We start from the raw sequence: 21,945 nt of genomic DNA, 5'->3' as shown, positions 1-21,945 counted from the left end.
TTGACTAAGTAGACGCAAGGGTCACCTAAGCCACGTCTCATCTCCGGATAGGAATGCTCTCCATCTTGGCGGCTTCGTCGACCGGCAAGTTATTCTCCTTGTCCTTGTGCTCAACCTCCTCGGCGCTGGTCTCCTGGTTGAGGAAGCTTGCCTCCTTCACGGGGCTGCCAGCGTGAGCGCCACTGGGGATGCTGCCGTGATGCTTGTTGCCGTTGAGGGAGGACGAGGAATTGTTGACGGGGCTCGAGAGGTGAGGGATATTCTCGGGAACGGGGTGTTGAGAGCCGACGGCGCCCGTGTCGACGCTGTCGCCCTTGCCAGCCTTGGACATGGCATAGTCCCCTGAGTCGAAGTACTTGCGGTCCTTCAGGTGCTTGGCGAAGTGGTCCGAACGAGAGGGAAGCTTTCCGTAGAGGCGAAAAAGACGCTGCTCCTCAGGCGAGAGAGACTGGGAGAGTATCAGGTCAGCGGAAGGCACGTTGGTTGTGGCGAGGAAGGGCGGATTGAGTTGCAAGTCGCGATGCTGCCGCAGGCTTCATTGCCAGGGTGGGGGGGCATTGGGTAGCAAGAGTTTGGTGCTCACTTACCGAGACGTCGATCTTGTTCTTCTGGAGGGGGTTCATCTTGTCGGCAGGTGTCGAACTCAGGATTGGCGTTGAACGATTGTTTGGTATACAAGAGTTCGCTCAAGGTTCGCAGCCAGAAGGGGGGAAGAAGGCGGGAGAGGAGGGACCTTGAAGTTGATGTAGACGGAGGTGGGATGCAGTGCGAGTGACGGAAGTTTGAGGTGCTGGTTGTAAGGCGGCGGGTGCGTCTTAGTGGTTTTTAGCGGGGCCCCTTTTTAGGGGAGAGGGGAACGGGATAGTGAAGTCAGGCCGGGTCCAGAGGCAGAAGGGGGCAGCGACCCAAGGGTGGGACAAGAGTGAGAGGGGACGGCAAGGGGTACGTACCTGCTGCCCAGATGTACCGCTATAATATTGTGTGTCGAGTTTGGAGGAGTACCTACCTAGATAGATACCAGGTGATGTACCTCAAGCACAGGTGTCAGTGGCAGGAGCTAAGTGCCTATGTATGCTCGGTTGAGCCCGGAGACAGGCCAGACGAACCACACAGCAAGGACACAAGGCACAGGCAGGGACACTGGCAAAGCCGAGAGCGACTGATTTTAGGTGAATTCAAAGATGAGGTTCGGTTCCAGGGGGGTGGATATGATTTGACTCGCAACTAACCGACCGGGCCAGCCATAAACCCTGGATATGGAGTCAGTGAGTTGGCAAAAATATTGGTTTCATCTGGTTTCCATGGTCATGACAAAGCACAAAGTATGATCAAGGACAATACATAATTAACAAAAGGAAGGGTCCAGGTCTGCTGACGAGGATTTTGGCTTGGAAAGTGGCCGCATGAATGCATGAATGTTTACAATCCATGTTATTGCTGGGCTTCCCCATTGCCAATCACCATTTGATGACACACAAACAACGGGGCAACGACTTCTATCCATGGAACAACGGCGCAACGGAGAAGACGCGGTATGTGAAGAAGTGCGGGTAACCTACCTCTATTGAGGCTACGGGAGGGGCCCCCTTCTGCAATACGCCATGGTTCAACTTGTGAGTCTGATCACCCTCTGTCTGTTTGTCCTTTCATCTACGGAGTACATTATATATATATATATATATTCTATAGTGTTCCTTGCCCCATGGAAACTTTCGAATCCAGCAAGCTCTTGCTTGACGTGTTTGTCACAGCCATCCCCTGTGGCCCGCGACATTATCTATCTGGATGGCAACCCGACCCAATTACACGTCTGCTCTTCTTCCGGTAAATGTAGCATCCCGGCACCAGCCTGACGCCTCCACCGCGGACTGCGTAACCGTTGCCGATGGCAGAGCGTGCCGCCCTACCGGAAAGCATCCAGCTGTTCACTTGACCTCTCTCGGCCCCCATCCCCATACGGAAAAGATGAGCTACAATTGTACCCCTGGGACCACAGCGAATCACTGTGGGATTCATTCTTTCTAGCCCGGTAGACGACATAACTACTAGGTACACTACATTGTACATTACATATCGAGCATGTAGGTATGTACTGCAATGCACTCCCAACACTGCCACCCGGAGGATGCAACCCAATTCCTGGACCGGCTCATCGTTGGCCCCCACCAAGACACAGGATTCCAAGAACAATCGTCTGATTGCCCTGGATTTCCTTGGCGACCCTCAGGGTCTCGATTGACCGTACGGCCACCGGATCGATCTGTCAACGCTCAGTCGCCGTGATCGCCTCTTGTGCCGTCTGTGGTACCTGCGGCCGCCCCGCGGCTCGCATACCCGGGGGGCGAGCTCCAACTCTGCCCGTTGTGCCGTCGCGGCTCCCCATGCCTTATCAGCCTTTCCGACCGGCGAACGATAATCAGCTGCGACGCTCGGCCGAAGAAGGGGATGATCCCCAATGTACACTGTGACATGGTGCACCATACCTACCTACCTAGCACTCGGAGAGACAGAGGTGACGTAAAGCTTCTATCCCTGCCATGCCGTGTTGGAGGAGTGGAGGAACGAGTTCAGCACAGGTCAGTCTACGAGCCAGTATCGACACCATCTCTCGTCTCGGGAGTTCGAAGCTGTCTGGACCGGGACGGACTGTCTGGTCTGGTCACTCTCCCCGCGTTCCCGCGCCTCCAACGTGGTTTCGACTGCGGGCATGTCATGATTTGCTCGGGGCAAGTGCCGCTTGACTAGTGCTGTGACCAAGCAAGGGTCAACTAGCATGGTAAGACCATTCTGCGGCTGTTTTCTGCCCCCTCTTCGCACCATCCGATCCCACGAGCCAGACTACCAGATATCGTGGGAAGTCAACGGGTGGCTTCTGCAACCCGCCCTTCCATCAGTGGCTCCATGCACCGCGGCACAACTCTACCCCATCATACGATCACGCCTGATTGGAGGGAGCACGGTTAATGGCAGTCGTAAGCTCTCCTCATGTCGACCGCACTGGGCACATGCCAAAGGTCACTAGCCGCTGATAGGTTTGACGCTTTGTTCCCCCAGGGTTTGCCTGCATGCTGCCATCCTACTGAATGGGCTGTTCCCGTCCCGTCTCGTCTTGCCTCAAATGAGACGCTTTCGGACTCTTTTGCTTCTCGGCATCCAAGTGCGTGCTGATTGCCGGCCATGGCTCCAGCTCTCCCCAGCCCATACCCCGCTTATCTGCCTTTGGTACCGTCCACCTTTACGCAGTAATAAGCGTCAAACACGACTCGGTCTTGGACATCGTGACCTCGTGGTGGTTGTTCACATCAAGGAAGACTTGCTTTGTCACAGCAATTGACTTTCGGTTTTCATCAAGTATTCGGAACACTAAACATTGCTCGGCCTGCGCCGGCGAGGAAGAGAATCTCGAGGTGGAAAGGAAGCATAATGCCCTCTCCAGCGATCAATTTCACCACGCCAGGGATCACATCGGTATCTGATTCTCTTTCTACAGCTGTCCAACAAACTCAACGAGGTTGCCGGGGTTATCTGCCGATCTGATTGTTCATTCCACCTGACGGCCTTGTTAGCTGCTTACACACTCGAGGCTCTCCACATACATTTGACACAAGCTTGTCTTCCTCCCTGGCCACGATGAAATACCTTGCAGAGTCGCCCGCGAAATGACAGGCAGCACAGTCGACGTTGCATCTGTAGAGCCATCGGTTCGCGATGGCGATATTGGCTGTTGGGCGGTACCCTCACCATGTGGCCATTTTATCGACCTAGAGGCCAATCGACGTAGCTCACCGGCCAGTTCGAGCCCGCAGCTCGCGTCTGAAGCGGTCGACCGTTATTGGCTTTGATCAGGGCTCACCGGTACCCTCCACCTCGGCCATTCGATATCTGTCCGAAATAACGACATCACGGGAGATAGCGCAGGGTGGGAGGAGCAGAGGCCGGGAGGGTTGCCGATCCCACCTCACTAGCCTATCAGATTCAAGCGTACTTTGACAAGATGGGCTTCCGCAGCTTTGCTTGCTCCCCTTGACTTTGAGGACTTTTCCTCCGTGACGCGGGGGACAATGATGTGTTACTTGATAAGCCATTGCCAGATGTGTTTCTACAGAACATCCACCTGGATTGTTCTCCGCTCACGGCTTAGGCTCGGATTCTATACGCCCTTGTATATGTTCTTCATCTCACACGAGTACCCTAAGCCACCATGTTCGAGTAAAATAGACTACGAATAAACCTGAACCTAGTCTAATGGCACTAAACTGCTGATCGCCGCCTGTTTTGAAGCCAACTTACTACTGATGCCATGAGCGTGGAACTGTATGAAAATTCCTTTCCTAATCCTGGACATTTGTAAGGGCTGTACTTCTTTTGGATTAAATTGCTTTCACAAGGTACCCAGCCTTCCGCGACGGGTAGGATAACGGCATCGAACTATTAGCTTTTGGGTTTTACCCACGGGTCTGTAGAGTCCATCATTGGAGATGGAGATTTCTTGAACGTATTGGCAGAGACATGTTCGACCATATACCGCTCTGTCGGGTTGAGAAGTAGGTGAAAATAGCACGTCTTGGGGAGCATCATCGTCTTCCAAGGTCTCATTCTTCGTCGATAGCGGATATGCGGAGCTTTAGTAGCTCCATTATATAATTTCTCACGATATAGCAGAAAGTCGAGGAAGGCTTTGCAGGAGAAGACTACGCTGCCACAACGACAAGGTATAAGGCGGAGTCTGCCACAACGAGTCACTTCTCTGGAGCGTCCTTCGAACATCCAGTTCTCTCCTGTTTCATTCACACTCGTGAGCCCCCAATTCAAGTTCATCATGCTACCCAGGATTTCCTGCGTGGCTCTCGTGAGCATCCTGCTTTGTCCCGCCATAGCGATGCCGGTAAACACCAACGATCACATTTCTGTCAACAAGGGACCCTCCCCCCTGATTCCCTCCATCACAAGTATAACAGAGCCTTTATCCTTCAATACCTGCTCTGGACAGCCCGCGTTTCTTGGGCGCCAATATCAGGCCCAAGAAGATTGACTACCTCTGGGCTGGCACTGGAGCTAACATACACAAGGACTTCTGATAACTTCGAGTCCGGACTAGACAAAATATACCCCTCTGTCCCCTCGCCTGTTTACCTCTTTCATTTAGGTCAGAGCCCAATATTATTCTCTTGAACATGTATACTGTCAGAAAATGGGGTGCCAGTACATTCTCAGCTAAATCATTACTCTCACTAATGTGCATATAAGCGAGGATATTCCCGATCATCTAGGTACTCCCCTTAATAGTAGGACGGCTCATTGGTAGCAATCTCCTGTCCCTCCTTGCGACCTAGGGTACCGTATCTTACTTCAACGTCTCTAATCCCTATGCGCCCAAGTCTAGGAAGTCCAGATCAGCCCTAAAAAAGAAGCAGCTACTAGTTACTGGGTGCCTCGTGCAGGCTGGCGGTGTGAGTTCCCTCCATTCTCTTCGTCGTGAACATGGCGGGCGACTACAACAGCCAATGGACTCGACCTCCTCGCCGAAGGAAGTCTGAGCTTCAACAAGCCCATCGATTTTCAGAGCATCACCCGCGACCGTGACGGTGCGCGACCTCACTCATCGACGGCATCTTCGACCTGGCCGACCTCGAGGACCCAAAATACTACTGAGCCATAGCTCAAAGGGAACGAACGGGTTACAGGTCACATCTCTCCTGTCTGCTATTGTTATTTTGCATTGTAATACCCGAATCTACCCACCTACCTTGATATGTTGTGCACCGGTAAATGGGGCCGTGCGCTAACAATTTTCTGGATATGCGTCATCCGCTCGCCCCTCCCCTGGAGAGGTCCGCCCGGTTCTTCCGCGTCACAGCTGCCTCCCTGGATATGGCGTAACGCTAACAAACCAACTGCCGTGTGCCGTGTGCCGTGACTCCTTCATTTCTTGTGCACTTCGATTCTCATCCATGTCTTCATAAAACCTCCAGTCCTTACAGGCATCAACAGCATGCCATCTAGACGGAGTGCAGAGAAGACCCACCCGTCGGCGGCTGCGCCGGCGGTTCAAACAGTTACCCCACTAAGCTCCCGGAGAGCTCTTGTTTGCGTAGTAGGCTTCGTTTTGTCTCTTATAGTTGTTTACGGACTCTACACACCGAGCGGAAGTTTCCATGATACCGGAAAGTGGTTTCCCGGGACCCCCGACAACGTCGCCGACATCGACATCGACGCAGACAATGACTTGTACCTAATCGGCGCCGGCCGCGCCGACATCACGGGCCCGGTTGTAGAGATCAATATGATGGGTTACGCAGACCCCAAACAGCTCGGCACCGGCCTCCGGCAGAGACTGTACGCCCGCGCTTTCATCGTCGGAAGTGTGGCAAGGCGCGATGACAGATTCATTTATGTTGTGCTGGACACCCAGTCGGGAGACACAGCTGTTCGGTATGGCGTCCTTCACGGCCTCGCCGAGCTAGGGTTCGAATACTCCATGTACGGTCATCACAACTTGGCCCTAACCGGAACGCATTCTCATTCCGGCCCGGGCGCTTGGCTGAACTATCTGCTACCTCAAATCACAAGTAAAGGATTCGATAAGCAAAGCTACCAGGCCATTGTCGATGGCACGCTGCTGGCAATACGTCGTGCTCACGAGGGGCTGGAGCCAGGGCACATTAGTGTCGGATCTACCAAAGTAACTGGCGCCAGCATCAACCGCAGCCTGTATGCGTATATGGCCAACCCGGAAGAAGAACGTGCCAAGTACAACACCAGCGCCGAGGAGGACGGGTCTGTTGAGAAAGAAATGACCCTTCTGAAGTTCCAACGAGCCTCAGACGGCAAAAGTATCGGTGTGCTGACATGGTTTCCAACCCACGGCACCTCCATGCTCGGAAACAACACGCTCATCTCGGGAGATAACAAGGGCGTGGCAGCCTGGCTTTTTGAGAAGAGCGTGCGAGAGAACCCCCATACGACCAAAAGCTTTGTTGCTGGCTTCTCCCAGGCAAACGTGGGAGATGTCAGCCCCAATGTGCTGGGCGCTTTCTGCGAGGATGGCTCCGACGACCCATGCGACTTCGAGACCAGCACCTGCAGCGACGGAAAAAGCCAGAAGTGCCATGCCAGAGGCCCGTTCTTCCGAAAGAAGGACAACGGAGCCGCGTCCTGCTTTGAGATTGGTAAGAGGCAGTACACCGCTGCCAAGAAGCTATTCGACGACATGGGGTCCAGCGCCCAGCGTGTCCGCGGCTCGTGGGTCAGATCATTTCACACCTTCCATAACATGTCCGAGTTTCGGTTCGAGCTACCCAACGGGACAGAAGTGAGAACCTGTCCTGCGGCATTGGGATACTCTTTTGCAGCGGGGACGTCTGACGGCCCTGGTGCATTCGACTTTACCCAGCATGACTCGAATTCGTCAAATACATCGCCTTTGTGGAAGGTCGTTGGTGGTTTACTAAAGGCGCCAACGGAGGATCAAATCGCCTGTCACTCGCCCAAGCCAATCCTGTTGGACGTGGGCGAGGTCTTCAACCCCTACCAGTGGACACCCAACATTGTGGATATCCAGACATTCCGGGTTGGACAACTCGTCATCATCGTTAGCCCGGGAGAGGCCTCTACCATGGCTGGACGTCGGTGGAAAGATGCCGTCAGACACAAGGCCGAGTCCTTGTTTGCTAACGAGGCTGATGTCGAACCTGTAGTTGTCATTGGAGGGCCGGCAAATAGCTATACGCACTACATCACGACGCAAGAGGAATACGGGTAAGCATTCCGAGGGGCAATTTGCCGTACTGTACTGACGCACATGAGCAGGAGACAACGATACGAAGGTGCCTCGACACTATATGGACCCTATACGCTCGACGCATACATCAACCGAACCCTCGAGTACCTGCCAACTCTGAGCGCTTCGTTCACAAAAGGGCCTCCCTCTCATGCTGGAGGCCCATACCCCCCCGACAACAGCAATAGATCTTTGAGTTTTATCACTGGTGTAGTGCGAGACGGAACGCCCGTGTTCCGCAGCTTTGGCGATGTGAAGACCGATGTGCAAAAGAGCTATACCATCGGAGACGTTGTGCGAGCCACTTTTGTCGGAGCCAACCCTCGAAACAACTTGCGCCTGGAACAAAACTACGCTGTCGTAGAGAAACTGGTCATCGACAAGGGTGGCATCAAGAAATGGGAAATTGTGCGGGACGACAATGACTGGAGTTTGATTTTCAACTGGAAGCGGACGAGCGACATACTCGCCACAAGCGAGGTCGAGATTGTATGGGAGACGGAGAACGATGGGGAGCCGGGGACATACCGGTTCCGCTACTACGGGGACTCCAAGTCGCTGGGTGGCAAAATCACAAGTTTCGAGGGAGTCAGTGGGCAGTTCAAGTTGCACTAAGCTTGGAATGGCCGGATGGCAGGCCTTGGTTTAGGTCTGGATGTTTATGAGAACCGCATCATGTCTAGTGGTGTCCCAAGATAGAGACTGCTAGCAAGGAGGCTAGAATCCATCAAGTAAAGATGCTGGCCTGGCTGGGTTATTTGCAAGCGCATGTTGAGGGGGTATAGTGAACTAGGCTGCGGCGGGCGGCTCAGGTAAATACAATATGAAGTAAAACCCTCGTCAACTTTCAAAGGAAACCACAGCACGACGGTACGGCGACCTCGTGCGGCAAGAAACCGCTTCTCCCGATTGCAAGAAACATTGGTCCCATTGCGCTCCCTCATCCAGCGGCCGTGCCTCCAACGAGAGACATTCTCGGCCTCGAACCTGAACGAACGTGCATGCATGGCTTGGCTTGTCACTGAGTCCCACGCCGCATGTCTCACAGTAGAACGGCCGGTTTGTTTTTCACTCGCCCGTTTTTTTTCTTTTTCTTTTTGTTTCTTTTCTTTTCTGTCTGCCCTTCGCTGACCCATCGTGGCATGTAGCAGGAAGCATGGGGAGCCAACATTGGCTGTTGGAAGCGTCCATGCAGTAGATAACCTTGCTTGCTTATATACCTTTAGTCTTGGTGGGCGGCAATTGGTTGAATACCGTCATTGGCAGCGGAGGTTTACAGCCCCCCCACCTCTCCCCCCCCCCCCCAGCACCTCGGCGGCGGTACCTTTACCCCGGCAAGCTGGGTCCGATGTATCTGCCGTGTGGCGAACCAACATACGGGCCCCTGTATCAGGGCCCCCTTGCTGCAGCTGCAGCTGCAGCTACCGCTGTTTATCGTCCAAGTATCCGTATCCGTAGTGTGCACGACATACGAGCTGTATGTTCTTTGGATCATCGATATGCCCCTTATGTTTTCTGCTTGTGGTACCTGGGAGTGGATGACATCTCTCGGAGACTGGGATCCCATTTAGTTCAGGGGCAGCGCGGTCTGCCACGTTTTGAGCCTTGAGCGCTGGAGCAGGTATCCGTATATTAGCTAGTATACAAGGTAAGCTTCCTTGCCGTCCCAGCAAATCATACGTTGCCCATGGTATTGCAAGGTAAAGAAGAAGGGTCCGGTCGATGCTGTCGAGTAATTACGCCCTCAGTGAGCCCTCAGTCGATAATGGAGACGGGATGGATAATAGGGGGGGTTTCTAAACCACTAGGTAGGTAGTTTAGTTTCGGGTCGCGCTGGATCCGAAACCAGATAGCTTTTTACCCCTGTGCACTGCACTGCCGCCTCCCACATGGCGCTGTTCCGTCCCGTCCTCAGTTAAGTCCCGCTCTCAGACACAATCAACGTTTGCATCCATTCTTTTGTTTCTTCCATGAGTTCTGCACCTTCTTCCTTTCATTTCTTCTTTCTAGGCTTGTCTTTCCTCGTGTGTGGAAGTAATTGTTGCCATTGCAGGCGATACCGAACGGCATCAAGCTCCTCCACGGTATAAGGTTGAACCAGGACCTCGATCCTTCTCGCAACAAACCCTACCCCGCTGTCGCAGCCCTATATCTTCTGCCTGGCCATCCCCTTGCCTGCCGAATAACATCCGCGGCCCTGCTGCTAGCAACCTGGTGGTCCGCATCGCCATGGTATCGTCAATCGTCATCCTCATTGGTGCTGTAGTCGCATACAGCGTCTACGCTAACGTCACCGGCCTCCGACGCAACATAACCGAGGCCAAGAAGGTCGGGCTGCCATATGTCGTTACTCGTACGTGGGAACAGTTAGCTTCTAATTCCACCCCAGCAGCGCATAGACTGACTGCCCGAGTGAAGCTGCGTCGCCCTTCTCGATAGTATGGCAGCTCACCCATAAGTTCTGGGTCCCTATCATCAAGACCTTTCCTAAATCTTGGTGGGGAAACTGGCTCGAGTCGGTGCCCCCTAGCCCCGTCTGGTCTGTCCATCACACGCATGCTAATCGGAATTGCTCGCCGACAGTCTCCTCATAGCGGACTGGGCCTACCAAAAGCGCCACGCCCCCTTTGCGCGCATCGGCGAGACGTTCATTATCGTATCGCCCTTCCAGATTCTCGTCGTGACAAACAGCGCCGAAGCTATCCACCAGATCACGCAGCAGCGCGAGAAGTTCCCCAAGCTGGTCGAGACATACGCGATCCTGAAACAGTTTGGTGATAATGTCCTGACCACCGAGGGTGCCGTGTGGCGTATGCACCGAAAGGTCACGTCCGCTACATTCAACGAGAAGAACGCCGCTCTCGTCTTCGTCGAATCCATCAACCAGGCGCAGGGCATGGTGCAAAAGTGGTTCGGTCCGGACGGGAAGAGTAGGCAGACGGTCAAGACGCTGGATCACGATACAATGCGCCTCGCGCTCAACATCATCGGCTACGTCGGATTCGGCATGCGCCTGGTCTGGCCGGGGCAGGCGCTGCCTGAAGGCACGGATCCGAAACTTAAGAAGTACAGCTCGCTCGAGGCCGCGCCTGGCCACACGATGAGCTTTGCCGACGCCATTGCCGAGATGTTGGAACACATACTGGTTTTGTTGCTGGTACCACACAAGCTCCTGAAAATGCTGCCCTTCAACTACACAAAGAAGGCGGTAGAGTCGCACGATAACTACGTGCAATACATCGATGAGTTGATGCAGGACAAGATCGAGGACCTGCGGAACGGCGGGGGGGGAAACGCCGGCATGGACCTCATGGGCCAGCTCGTCAAGTCCAAGTACGGCAATGAGGCGACCGACGGCGGTGTCAGCGGGGCCGTGTTCAAGGAATCTAAGATTCCGCAGCTGTCAAAGTCGGAGATCGCGGGCAATGCTTTCATCATGCTCGTCGCGGGCCATGAGACGACGGCGAATGCGATGCACTTTGGGCTAATCGAGATCGCCTGCAATCCGGCTGTGCAAAGGCAGCTGCAGAAGGACATTGACGGCATATTTGGCGACAGCGACCCGAGTACGTGGAATTACGATAGCACGGTAAACCCGATGCTTGCGTCGATGCTGGGGGCTTGCATGAACGAGACGCTTCGGTTGACGCCGGCCGTGGTCGAAATTCCCAAGGAAGTGAACCCCGCAGGCGACGGCATCATCTCGTTAGAAGGCGAGAAGTACGCCCTGCCCAAGGGGGCGCACATCTCCATCGTGGGCGTGGCGGCGCACCACAACCCGCGTAACTGGCCGTCGAAGCCAAGCAAGATCACAGGCGCGGAACACGACCTCGACGACTATGTGCCGGAGCGGTGGTACCGCGCCAGCATCAAGGCGGCGCAGACCGAGGACAAGAATGGCGACACGGAGGACTACGGCGGGTACAAGGGCTCGGATACGAGCGAGAAGATGTTCCGGCCGGTGCGGGGCTCGTACGTCCCCTTCTCGGATGGCCCGCGGTCGTGCCTCGGGCGGCGCATCGCGCAGGTCGAGATCATCGCCGCGCTGGCCGTCATTTTCCAGCGGTACAGCCTCGAGCTGGCAGTGGACGAGTGGTCGTCGGATGCCGAGGTTGATGCCATGAGCCGGGAGGAGAAGCAGAAGCTGTACAAGAAGGCACAGGACAAGTGCCGCGAGACGGTTAAGAAGGCAACGACGATGTTGACGCTAAAGCTGCCGCAAGGGATGAGTGTCCCGGTTCGGATTGTGCCGAGGGGCGAGGAAAGGTTCGTCAACTTTGTTGACTCTGCTTAGACTGTCGTATTGGTCAGTCAGAGTTGGGTTGGCGCGATGCTTCAAGTGTACAAGTAGTATGAAGATGGGGTGAATATATGGGAATACCCAGCCGGAACAGGGTGGTCTGACTATTTTCCTGCACAGAACTGAATATAGAACGGCCACGATAGTGACATTGAACTACATTTGCCTCTGTTGCGGGAGATCCCCAAACAGTTTGCGCGTAGCAGCGACTCACAACGTTTGTTTACATGTCTTGCCACATTCGGACAGCTCGAGTGGGTCTCCGTCGTCGCCCCGTCATCGTTTCTGACCAATGCTTTCCTCTCCTTCGCTGCTCCCGGGGAAGACGGCGCTAAACCCGTCGCGACATTCCCCTCCCCAGACCAGTGCAGTGCATACATGGCATGATTACTACGTAGTCTTATAGCGTACTTGCCGCTGTAGTAATGCTGGTCACAGGTGAGGTAAGTGCCCATCTACCCCCCAGTCCGCTGCGTCACTTCCCCCCAATAACCACGACACCTGGATTGAGTGAGAAAAACATAAACAACGCTTTTCGACCGTCTCACCTTGTCGGCCCCCCTTACAACCTAGCTCCGTCCAGCTTATCTGCCCCTCCCACCATCACCATCGCCATCAACTATCTACCAAACCAAAGCATAATCTGCCCTGTATTTGTTGCGCTTGCTCTACGAGAGACTCCCTTGCATTGAACAGTTAAAAAGTCGCCATCTTTGCGCGATTCGTCTGATACCCATTTCAATCAACTTTGCCCCCGTTTGAACGACCAAACCATGTCGGGCGCAAACTCGTGGTTGACGAGGCAGCGCAAGAGCGACCTCGTCGAGCTCGCCGAGCTGACTGGACTCACTGGGTATGCCCTCTCTTTCGCCTGTCCCTGACTTCTCGGTCCCTGGTGCGAGCTCTGTGCTGTTGCGCAAATCGCATCAGAGCTCAAGCTGTGTAGGCATTTGTGATTGCCCCGATCCTCACCAGGCACGCCCGAATCGCGTCTAGGTGTCGCAGAGAAACACGCGACTCTCCTCAGGCCACGCACGATGCTAACACCGCGCCCCTTTTCAGATACGAGAACCAGAAGAAGACCGACTTGGAAGTCACTCTCGATGAGTACCTCGCTGAGAACGCGACGCAGTTCTCTCACAACCCCAAGCTCGCGCCTTACTACAACAGCCGCGCCAAGGCAGCCGGCTCACCCATCAAGAGAGAGGCGCCTTTGACCGATCTTATTAAGTCGACAACGCGCCGCAGGGCGACGAGAGTTATCGCCGAGTTGCAGCCCGAGCCCGAGCCTGAGTGAGCAGCCTCTTCCCATACCCCCATGCTGCATTGCAGAGTCGCGACTAACACGCGTCACAGAGCCGAATCATCGTCACCAAGCCCGGAGCCTGAGGAGCCTGCCATCTCCACCGCCCTGGCGACGCGTACCCCCGCGCGCAACCTGTCTCTTGCAAGCCGCATCCCCCTGCCCGCGACGCCCGCTGATGTCGCCGAGGCTGTTGACCGCCATACCGTTGCGGTCCGCGAGCGCGTCACGGAGCTCTACGACCAGTCGGGAATCCAGGAGGGCACCCATGCTGTGCGCTCGTCCCTGTCAACGGTCACCTCTGTGCTCTTCACCGTTGCCGCGTTCGAGGCATGGAACCTGAGGGCCGAGGTCTTGCCCCTTCGCTACGCCTTCACTATCCCCGCGATTCCTGCCCTGGGCACCAACTTCTACCCCGTGTACGTGCCTGACGCGTTCCTGTTTGTGACGTCGTCCTTCTGGTCGCCCGTCGCACTGTGGACGCTCACCTCGGTTCTTATTCCCTCCTTCTTCGGCTACTTCTATAACCTGAGCGCCGCGAGCCATCCCCAGCCTCGAGGCCGTAAGTCCTCGACGGTTGAGTACAATGTCGACCCCCTGGTGTTCAGCATTGTCAAGGCCCTTGTCTCTTTCGTTATCTACGGCCAGAAGGCTACTTTTGGCGGATGGATCAACGAGAACTCCATAGACCGCATCAACGGCGCTCTGTACGGCGAGTGGAAGGGCATCCTGACAGGTGCCGCCATCACCGGCCTGGTGAGCCTGTACGACGCCATCTTGAAGAAGTAAGAGCACTCTTCAGATTTTACAATTGTTACTCGGGGACTGGAAAATCCTCCCCAGCGCCGACCGGTGCAGATTCCACGGGAACCTGGACGGCGGAAGCCATTTCCCCGCTAGGATATCCCGAATGCGCACAGGGCCGTTGGCACGTATCTTTTTCTTATTTTTCCCCCCTTCACTCGAGGGCGGCGTTCTGGGCGTTGTATTGGCGTCACGCGTGGCTCTTCGACTGATACCTCTTCAGTTCGTGGTTGGGAGTTTGTGATGGTACCACCCCTAGGGCTTGAGGACAGACCTTTCAGCCGGACTGGTTGTCTTTCCGGCCGTTTTGGTGACGGGTATTGTCTATGCAACGTAGGGCAGTCCTTTTTTCTGAGTGGTTCCGTACTTGGTGCTTGTTTCATGGGTTCGGTTCGTTCTATTGTTTTCCTATCAGTGGTGCAGTTTTGTTATAGGATTATTGGTATTGGTGCGGGCGGGCGGGTGGATGCCAGAGTTTCATTGCAGCGGGATCCCTTGGGGCATGGGGGTGTGTTTCTCGATCTGATTTTGAGAAGGAGGCCGCCAACTGAGTCTGATGAGGGTCGATTCCTCTAGAAGTCATGACAGATGACAATCAGAATTACATTGTGTTTGAAGCTCTTCTCCAGATTTGGCCCAATTTGAAAGTGAAAACACTCGGTGTGGTGGGAGCTTTTAACTCTTCTCGAGTTGCATATGTGCACGAATGGTGGCCGCAGACAACCTGTCGAAGCCGGGAACTAGGTCGGCCAACACCGGAACGTAGCTGAGCGCTATCGTTGCAGAGAGATGCTCATGGGTCTCGACATGTTGGATTACAAGCCGACCAAGTACTATGTGCGATTCGTCCCCCATTCTGTCCAGACCGCCATAAACCAGGTTCGGCCTCGAGCTACGTGAGGTCCTCCCCCTACTAAGCCGCTCTGGTGGTCAGGTGCGACTTTGTAGGCAGGTAGGTCCCAGGACAGAGGTGTTGGAGGAGGCGAAGACACTGTGCCTCCCCCCCTTCCTCCCTCCACTTTTTGGCGTCCGGTGCGCACGTATTACCCCATGAATACACACGGAGAAGTGCGGGACAGAGAGCTTGGTGTTTTTGACGATCGCGGGGCATCTTAGGGCAGGGCATAGTGGTCTTAACCATATGGTTTGATGCATGACAGCCGCAACAGCAACAGCAGCCGTAATAACGCAGTGTGGTGCAACAGCTGCGAGTATCCTGCCGGCTGGATACTGCAGGCTTGCGATTTTCTTTTATAGGGAGGGAAGCCTGGTGGCCTGATATGCGCGATGTGGGCTGGGAGGGGGGGGGGTGCAGAGCCCATGTCCGTTTGCGTACAACCTCCCCCCACCCCTTCCTCTGGTTTCCTAGCTTTCGCGATCGGTCCAGGGCCCTGGAGAAGACTGTTGGAGACTCGTCTCACATTAGGTGCCGATTGCCTTGACTACATTGGTATCTCAGTCTCCGTTATACCACGCCTCGGCAGAAGGATGACGATGACCTACTTGCCCCTCATACTCGACTCGCGCATCTCGGCGTCTGCCCGAATGGGTCCCCGGCACCTAGGACAGGAGGTAGTTCCTCGGGTTCCACAACCTACCCGCATCCCGCATTACGTCATTGCCGTGGACTTCAAACCGATTGCTTCGGAGTAGTGTGGAGCAGAGATGCAGAAACTGCAGTGTTGTTAGGGCAGAAATAGGCAAATTCATAACGATAATGATATGAATTTTGATGATTGTTTGATCTGGCTATAGTATAAAACGCAGTTGGCAATCAACGTTGTAGCTTCCGAGGATATGCCGTTCTCTATTCTGTCCATGCTCGCCTTCGGCTGCCGCTTTGGAAATCCGTAATCTCATGTTCTTCCGCCTCCAGCTCTTGGCGCCTCCTCAAGGTATCGTGTGTCCAGTTAAACGCCGTTCCGTGTAATGATACATATCTCCCTTCCTTATCCCTCTTTTCCTTTCCCCATCCCCTACCGCACGATCGAATCAGCCTCTATGCACCGTCGTGTCGTATCGTACAAGATGTCAGGCGCAGTGCTCAGAGCAAGCAAGAACGCGGATCAAGTCAGATCGCTCTACGCCTGGCTGCTCAGCTTGACGGGCTTAGCGGCGTGTCGACCGCAGCGGTTCGGGTGCTTCGGGGACTTGATGTAACAAGTTTCGGCAGCTTCCTCAGCAGCCCTAGGGCCGTACTTCTGGGTGATGGAGCAGTACTCAAGTGTGGACCCCATCCACTCGCGGAGGTGACGGTGAAGCTCGCAGCGAGAGATTCCGCACTTGCGACAGTAGACCTGGCCCTTGACGCGCATGCGCTCGAGGGCGCTGTCCTGGAAAGCTTCGGCGGGAGGAGCAGCGGACCCGTTGTAGATGAGGGGACCAGCGAACCGCCAGGCCCACTCGAGGTCATTGGGTCCGTTGCGACGGGACGACAACGGCACAGAGCCGTGCATGCGGCGGTGGATGTTGTAGAAATGGCTGTTTGTCAAACCGAAGCAGGTGCTGTCAATGGGGTCGAGGTGGTCGAAAATGGCGTAGTGCAGCTCGGCAGGAAGGTCGAAAATGTCCATGCGGGCCGATGGTCTGTGAATGCGAGCCGGCGGCTCATAATCCGTGACAGAGTAAGAACGGCGCGGGGGCGGGAGAGGCGGCCGGCGGGCCACAGGGGCATGAGGAAGTTGCTTCATCTCTCCGATTGCAAGTTCCGACTGCTCAGGCACAGAAGCGATTGCGTGTCTCTCGATAGCTTCGTGCTGAGTCGTGGGGGGAGGAGCGGGATAAGGGGCATTGGCACTGGGGGCCGGGCTACCCTGGGCGGAAGTCACGACGGGAGAGTCGGTGATGGACCAGCCTCGACGGGGAGTGCGCCACCCTGCACGCTTCTTGCTCAACTCGTCAATCATGACCTGGCGTTCCTCGCGAGTCATCATCTTGTTCTCCTGACGGGACGCGAGATTGGTCGCGAGGAGCAGACGAGCAACCGAGGCTACGTGATCGGCCGAGTCCTGGGACTGCTGAACGTGCCCGTTCTGAGGGAGACCCGAAGAGAGTAGTTCAACCATCGTGAAAGGGGTATGGGAGGGGTTTCCTGTGCAAGGGCGTTTGGGATTTTGTCGGGTCGTTGAAGGCCCGAGCTGGATTATTATCCGACGATGCGTGTGTGAATGTGAGCAGGGTTGGAAGTCAACCAACCACGTAGGGAACACAAGACGGCGTCGTGAGATGAGGAAGGGAGAGCTCGTTCCCTAGGCAGATGGAATCACCAGCGTGTGCGGCTGGTGAGGAGGACGATGCTGCTGAGGTGGATGGTAGTTGTTTCGTTGTACAGAGAAGGGAACGACGTTCTCGGGATCCCGGCTTTGCGGATCACGATATATCGTTTCAAGTGACGTCGATGGTGCGGGTGGGAGGACCAATGTCGGATACTAGTCTTCGTCTTTGATGGTGGGCAAGCCTCAATAACAAGTTCATGAGGCGAGGAACAGCTCTTGGAGATGGGGCCAGGAGAGGTTCGTTGGGATATATATGGCTACGTCAAAAAGGCGAAGAAAACAAACCAAAGTGATGAGGGTCGATGAGGTAGTCTTAAGTGTCGATCGGGTGTCTTCTTTGCGAAGGGGGAGAAGAGATGGGAAGGTAGGGAATAAGAAAAATGGGTGTGTGTTGGTGGTGTGATGGAGCCAGCGGGAAAGGCGATGTTCGGCCGTCTCCATCAAGTCACAGGTACAAGTTTTTGAGATGAGGTGGCAGGCCAGATTAGCGGTCTTACCACACGTAAAGGGGGGGGTGCTGCATGCCCACTGGGCCAGAAAGCCATGCCTACTACGGTACCTACGCCATAGTTGCCAAGTTGGGCCGTCTGCGGTTATTCCTTCCAGCTGCCTCCCCTGATAAGCTAACGGGAAATGGGGCGAGGCACGAACGCTAGGTATCCCCGGCCTGAAGCGGCACTGCCTACATAGAGGCGACTTTGGTGCATATGTAGGAAGGGTTACACCTTGTACAGTGCGTGTCATTGGGTTTGGTCCCTTGGTCTCTTGATTTTTTTCTTTTTTAATGTTCTCGTTTCTCTCCCGTTGGTTGCTCCTTGCCCCCTCAACCTATTGGCGCCGAGGGACCATGGCAGGAACAAATATGGAGAATTCGGTCATTTCGCATCCTCGCGCGAATCATGAAGCATGAACATCGCCAATAGCACATCCGGAGCAATCGCAAGCAACAGGGGAACACTGGAGAAAGATGGAGATTGCTGACAATTCCTTGCCTCTTCTGTAACCCGCCTGGACGGAAGAAGGGGATCTAGGGACCAAGTTCTCGACTATCAACGAACTTCCCCTCGGTCCCCTTCGTCCCTCCACTACCTACAACGTAGTGTACTTCTGTACCTGAGCCCAGTTGCTTTCGTCATGGGGCAAAGGGTAGCGTGGTACTAGGTGCAGCGAACAGGGGGCCAGGATGAGCCACTGACAGAGGAGGAGCCCGAGCGGAGATTCTGCAATCGTCAGATTCCGAAGACACAACGCTCGGCGGCTCGGAAAAGCGAGCGAGACTCACCTCACCACCCCTATGCCACTCCATTCCATACAATATCATCCTTCGCGGGGAAGTCGTCGAAACCCGAAGCACAAACACCCAGCGATAAAAAAGCCACGAAACCTCTCCTGGCCAATCGAACCTTTTGCTCCGGATCATGACCCCTCCTATCCACCCCTCGTCCCCCCTCCCCCGCTTGGCGCTGTATGTCTCTGGTTTCTTTTTGATTGACCAACCAGCGGCCTCGTGTATGAAGCGCAACATGAATACGGGGAGCTGTTGGGCCGCATTGATAGGCTGTGTGCCATTCCTCATGCTTCTGGAACTGGCCAGACATTGACCATATGCAACGTCACGCATTGAAGCACACGAGCAACACCAACCAGCAATGCCAACTATCTACTACACACAACTCGTTTGTCGACGGGCAGCACTCCGCATGTCCGATCCACCAGGACCCCAGCTACAACGCAGCATGGAAGCCGTTAACCTCGGACTGAACTGGCTTCACTCTTCGTCCTATACCTTCTCTGTAACTTGGCAGCGGCAGGCAGTATACTTCCTTCGCACATCTGCATGGCAACCGCTGTAACACACCGGCAGGCCTCGTCGGGAGAAGTGGTCCCATGACCGCGGAGAACCGGCCCATCGAGGCTGTCGTCGTTGCACGGCAGTCATGGTGATCGGATCAGGATCATGAACACCACACGCTTGCTGCTTACTCTGGCCTGCTTCCTAACCCGCCTTCCTGCAGCGGCCTTTTTGGCACCGAGAGCTTCAGTTCTGGCGGCAGTGAACGGGAAGCCAGACCGCCACCAGAAGCAGGGCAGCGATCGACGTCGTCATGGTGCTGTTCCTCCCGCAGATGCCACTCAAGATTTTGTGGGGCAGCGATCTAAGCTAAAGGGCGGTGGCGAACCTCTTCTCGACAATTCGAGCGAAATCTTGCAGCCTCTTTGGGTTACCGGTATTTTCACGGCCCCCTTCTGGTACTTTTACGGCTCTCTAAACCTATCTTAGCTAGTCCTTTGCCTATCCTGGTTAGTTTCCTTGGAAATACCATGTTCCATTCCATCACGCGAATATAACTAACTAACCTAGACCCTAACCATCCTAACCTCCGACCCTACGCATCTTTAAAAGCATATATAAAAGATGCGTAGGGTTAGTGGCTAGGGTCTGGGTTAGTTGGTTATGTTTGCGTGATGGAATGTCTTATTTGGGTGTGTTGTGGTGGTAGTGGCCAGAGGGCCGTGAGAATACCCGTAACCGCCTCTTCGGACGTCTCGCTGATTGTGCCTGTATCTCGTTCATAGGATAGTCTGCTACCCTGCCCCAATAGCCGCCGGGGAAACTCCAAATATCAGGAGGGGGTTTCTGGATCAGGTAGGTATCCCGAGGCAAATCAGATCACCCCTCTAAAAAGTACCTTGCTCTACGCTAACTACTACGTACAAGTGTAGCATCATGATACTCCAAGGCGAGCGAGCCTTGGGGGGGGGGGGGGGGGGGGGGGGGAGGGGACGTGTGAGTAGAACCGCGCAAGGACTATTCGTACTAGGCGACCAAAGAGTCGAAACACCACCCGGTTCGCCGACCTGATCTGGCGTATCCCTCGTGGCACATCCCACGTACCATCCCGCTGTCTCGGCGCACGCCGGCTGAACGATATGGAGTGATGTGATGTGTGTGTAAGACGCGTACTCTCATGGTGCCTTTCTCGTCTTGCTCTTACGAGGATTCCGGCAAAGCTCGGCATCATCCTACCCGCAGCGATGCCGCACTCTGACACGAAAGTCGATGAGACACGGAACCCCTCCTAACGGAGAGGCCCGTCACAATCCTGATGGGAAGGGAGCCAGCCATATGAACTGATTTGAAAGATCACGGCATTATAAACTTTGTCCTTTCTCCGAACAACGTTCACACAGTACACTCCCGAAAGTTTCCCACGTCGGCAAATCCTTCCCCCACCCCCCAATTTCCAGTGAGCCGCCGACACGTCGTCCTCGCCGAAGAGGGTGTATAACCCTGCATTCTATGAGGCCCGTCCGTCCCAGTGTTGGTATTGTGTCCCTTTCAGATGCCCATCTCACCGAATCTAGCGTAGGGGTCCGATTGCGAAGACTTCTCCTCCCCCTCTCCTTTTTTTCCCCCTTTCTTTTTCGCACGGCATCCCTTGCATCCATACATCCACCCATTTTTATTGTTTGACTCGTGATGTTCCGTGGCTTGGCTTTTCGTGTGACCAATGGGTTCTCCCACCAGCCTCGTCCGCTCACCGCGCCCGTAACGCTGGTCTTCCCGCCGCTTGGCACGTCAACGAGGGCTCTCTGGTCGGCAAACGTCAAGCCCACCAGATGCAAAGTTTATCGCACAAGAGATCATCAGGGTCCACCGCCTTTCTGGGATGGCCGGGGACTGCCGCGAATGTCGCCACCGTTTATGTCATCAAATGGGGTGAGCGGGCGGGCAGGACGGCCCTGGTGGATGGCAAAAGAAGAGAAGAAGAAAAAAGAAAAAAACAAAAAAAAGTTGTTTGTGGGGTCCGAGTGCTGGGCTTGATGTCGGTCTGCAGCGGAAAAGCCGCTTTTGATGCGGGGTGACGCAGGATTCAATTTGGTGCTGGAAGCTTTTACATCATCCGACGCAAACGCAATGTGCAAATGAACCATCCCTAAGCCTCCGGCGTACGAACACAAGCCGGCAAACAGCCGACTACCTAACACTCTTTGCCCCGGGTTAGCTGAAGACGCCTGACGATGGCATCTCCCTCGTCGCAGGGATACCGTCTCGAGCGGCGCAATGCGTTCTGGGTCACCCGACAACAGCTCGGCAACAAATAAACAATTCCTGCGGAAAATAAGATTGTTTGGACGACCTCGTGATGTGGCATTATGGTTATCAAAACTCCGGCTATTTTGGTTTGAAGACAATGCAACTCAAACGCAAACAATAGACCTTAACACAACCATTTCGCCGTATGTACCTGGCCCCAAAAAATCACGATAGAGACAAGCCCCCCACCTTTTTTGGTTTTAGAATGTTGCCGTCTCCCGGGTGCACACCTTCCCCCCTGTATCATGACTGCAAGGTCTGCTCCATTATACCCATTGCTGGGCGTTCCTCACGCCAACCCATTTGCCGGAGTGGTTTGGTACTTCGGCATGGGATGGGCGGTTGATAGCCGGCCGTTGGAGGAGAGCTGAGGAAGGCAAACTG

General features: G+C 54.8%; 6 protein-coding genes across 6 annotated transcripts; 3 read left to right on the top strand and 3 right to left on the bottom strand.

The window, feature by feature from the left end:
* Positions 1-37: 37 nt before the first annotated feature.
* GLRG_10177 (uncharacterized protein) lies at positions 38-623 on the bottom strand (the record flags this gene model as incomplete). Its single annotated transcript, XM_008100862.1, has 2 exons — positions 38-448; positions 588-623. The coding sequence occupies 2 exons, from the start codon at positions 621-623 to the stop codon at positions 38-40; spliced, it is 447 nt and encodes a 148-aa protein (XP_008099053.1).
* Positions 624-5,992: 5,369 nt separating this feature from the next.
* On the top strand, positions 5,993-8,395 carry GLRG_10176 (neutral/alkaline non-lysosomal ceramidase; the record flags this gene model as incomplete). The annotated part of the gene is made up of 2 exons (XM_008100861.1): positions 5,993-7,758; positions 7,810-8,395. The coding sequence occupies 2 exons, from the start codon at positions 5,993-5,995 to the stop codon at positions 8,393-8,395; spliced, it is 2,352 nt and encodes a 783-aa protein (XP_008099052.1).
* Positions 8,396-10,009: 1,614 nt separating this feature from the next.
* Positions 10,010-12,074, top strand: GLRG_10175 (cytochrome P450; the record flags this gene model as incomplete). Its single annotated transcript, XM_008100860.1, has 3 exons — positions 10,010-10,133; positions 10,199-10,295; positions 10,364-12,074. 3 exons carry the CDS (start codon positions 10,010-10,012, stop codon positions 12,072-12,074), a joined length of 1,932 nt encoding a protein of 643 aa, XP_008099051.1.
* A 779-nt stretch (positions 12,075-12,853) lies between these two features.
* Positions 12,854-14,172, top strand: GLRG_10174 (uncharacterized protein; the record flags this gene model as incomplete). The annotated part of the gene is made up of 3 exons (XM_008100859.1): positions 12,854-12,933; positions 13,143-13,373; positions 13,437-14,172. 3 exons carry the CDS (start codon positions 12,854-12,856, stop codon positions 14,170-14,172), a joined length of 1,047 nt encoding a protein of 348 aa, XP_008099050.1.
* A 107-nt stretch (positions 14,173-14,279) lies between these two features.
* GLRG_10173 (uncharacterized protein) lies at positions 14,280-14,570 on the bottom strand (the record flags this gene model as incomplete). Its single annotated transcript, XM_008100858.1, has 1 exon — positions 14,280-14,570. The coding sequence occupies one exon, from the start codon at positions 14,568-14,570 to the stop codon at positions 14,280-14,282; it is 291 nt and encodes a 96-aa protein (XP_008099049.1).
* A 1,698-nt stretch (positions 14,571-16,268) lies between these two features.
* Positions 16,269-17,252, bottom strand: GLRG_10172 (F-box domain-containing protein; the record flags this gene model as incomplete). The annotated part of the gene is made up of 1 exon (XM_008100857.1): positions 16,269-17,252. The coding sequence occupies one exon, from the start codon at positions 17,250-17,252 to the stop codon at positions 16,269-16,271; it is 984 nt and encodes a 327-aa protein (XP_008099048.1).
* Positions 17,253-21,945: the final 4,693 nt, after the last annotated feature.

This window comes from Colletotrichum graminicola (genome assembly GCF_000149035.1).
Source record: "Colletotrichum graminicola M1.001 genomic scaffold supercont1.57, whole genome shotgun sequence".
NCBI lineage: Eukaryota > Fungi > Ascomycota > Sordariomycetes > Glomerellales > Glomerellaceae > Colletotrichum > Colletotrichum graminicola.
This window is presented reverse-complemented; position numbering and strand designations above follow the sequence as displayed.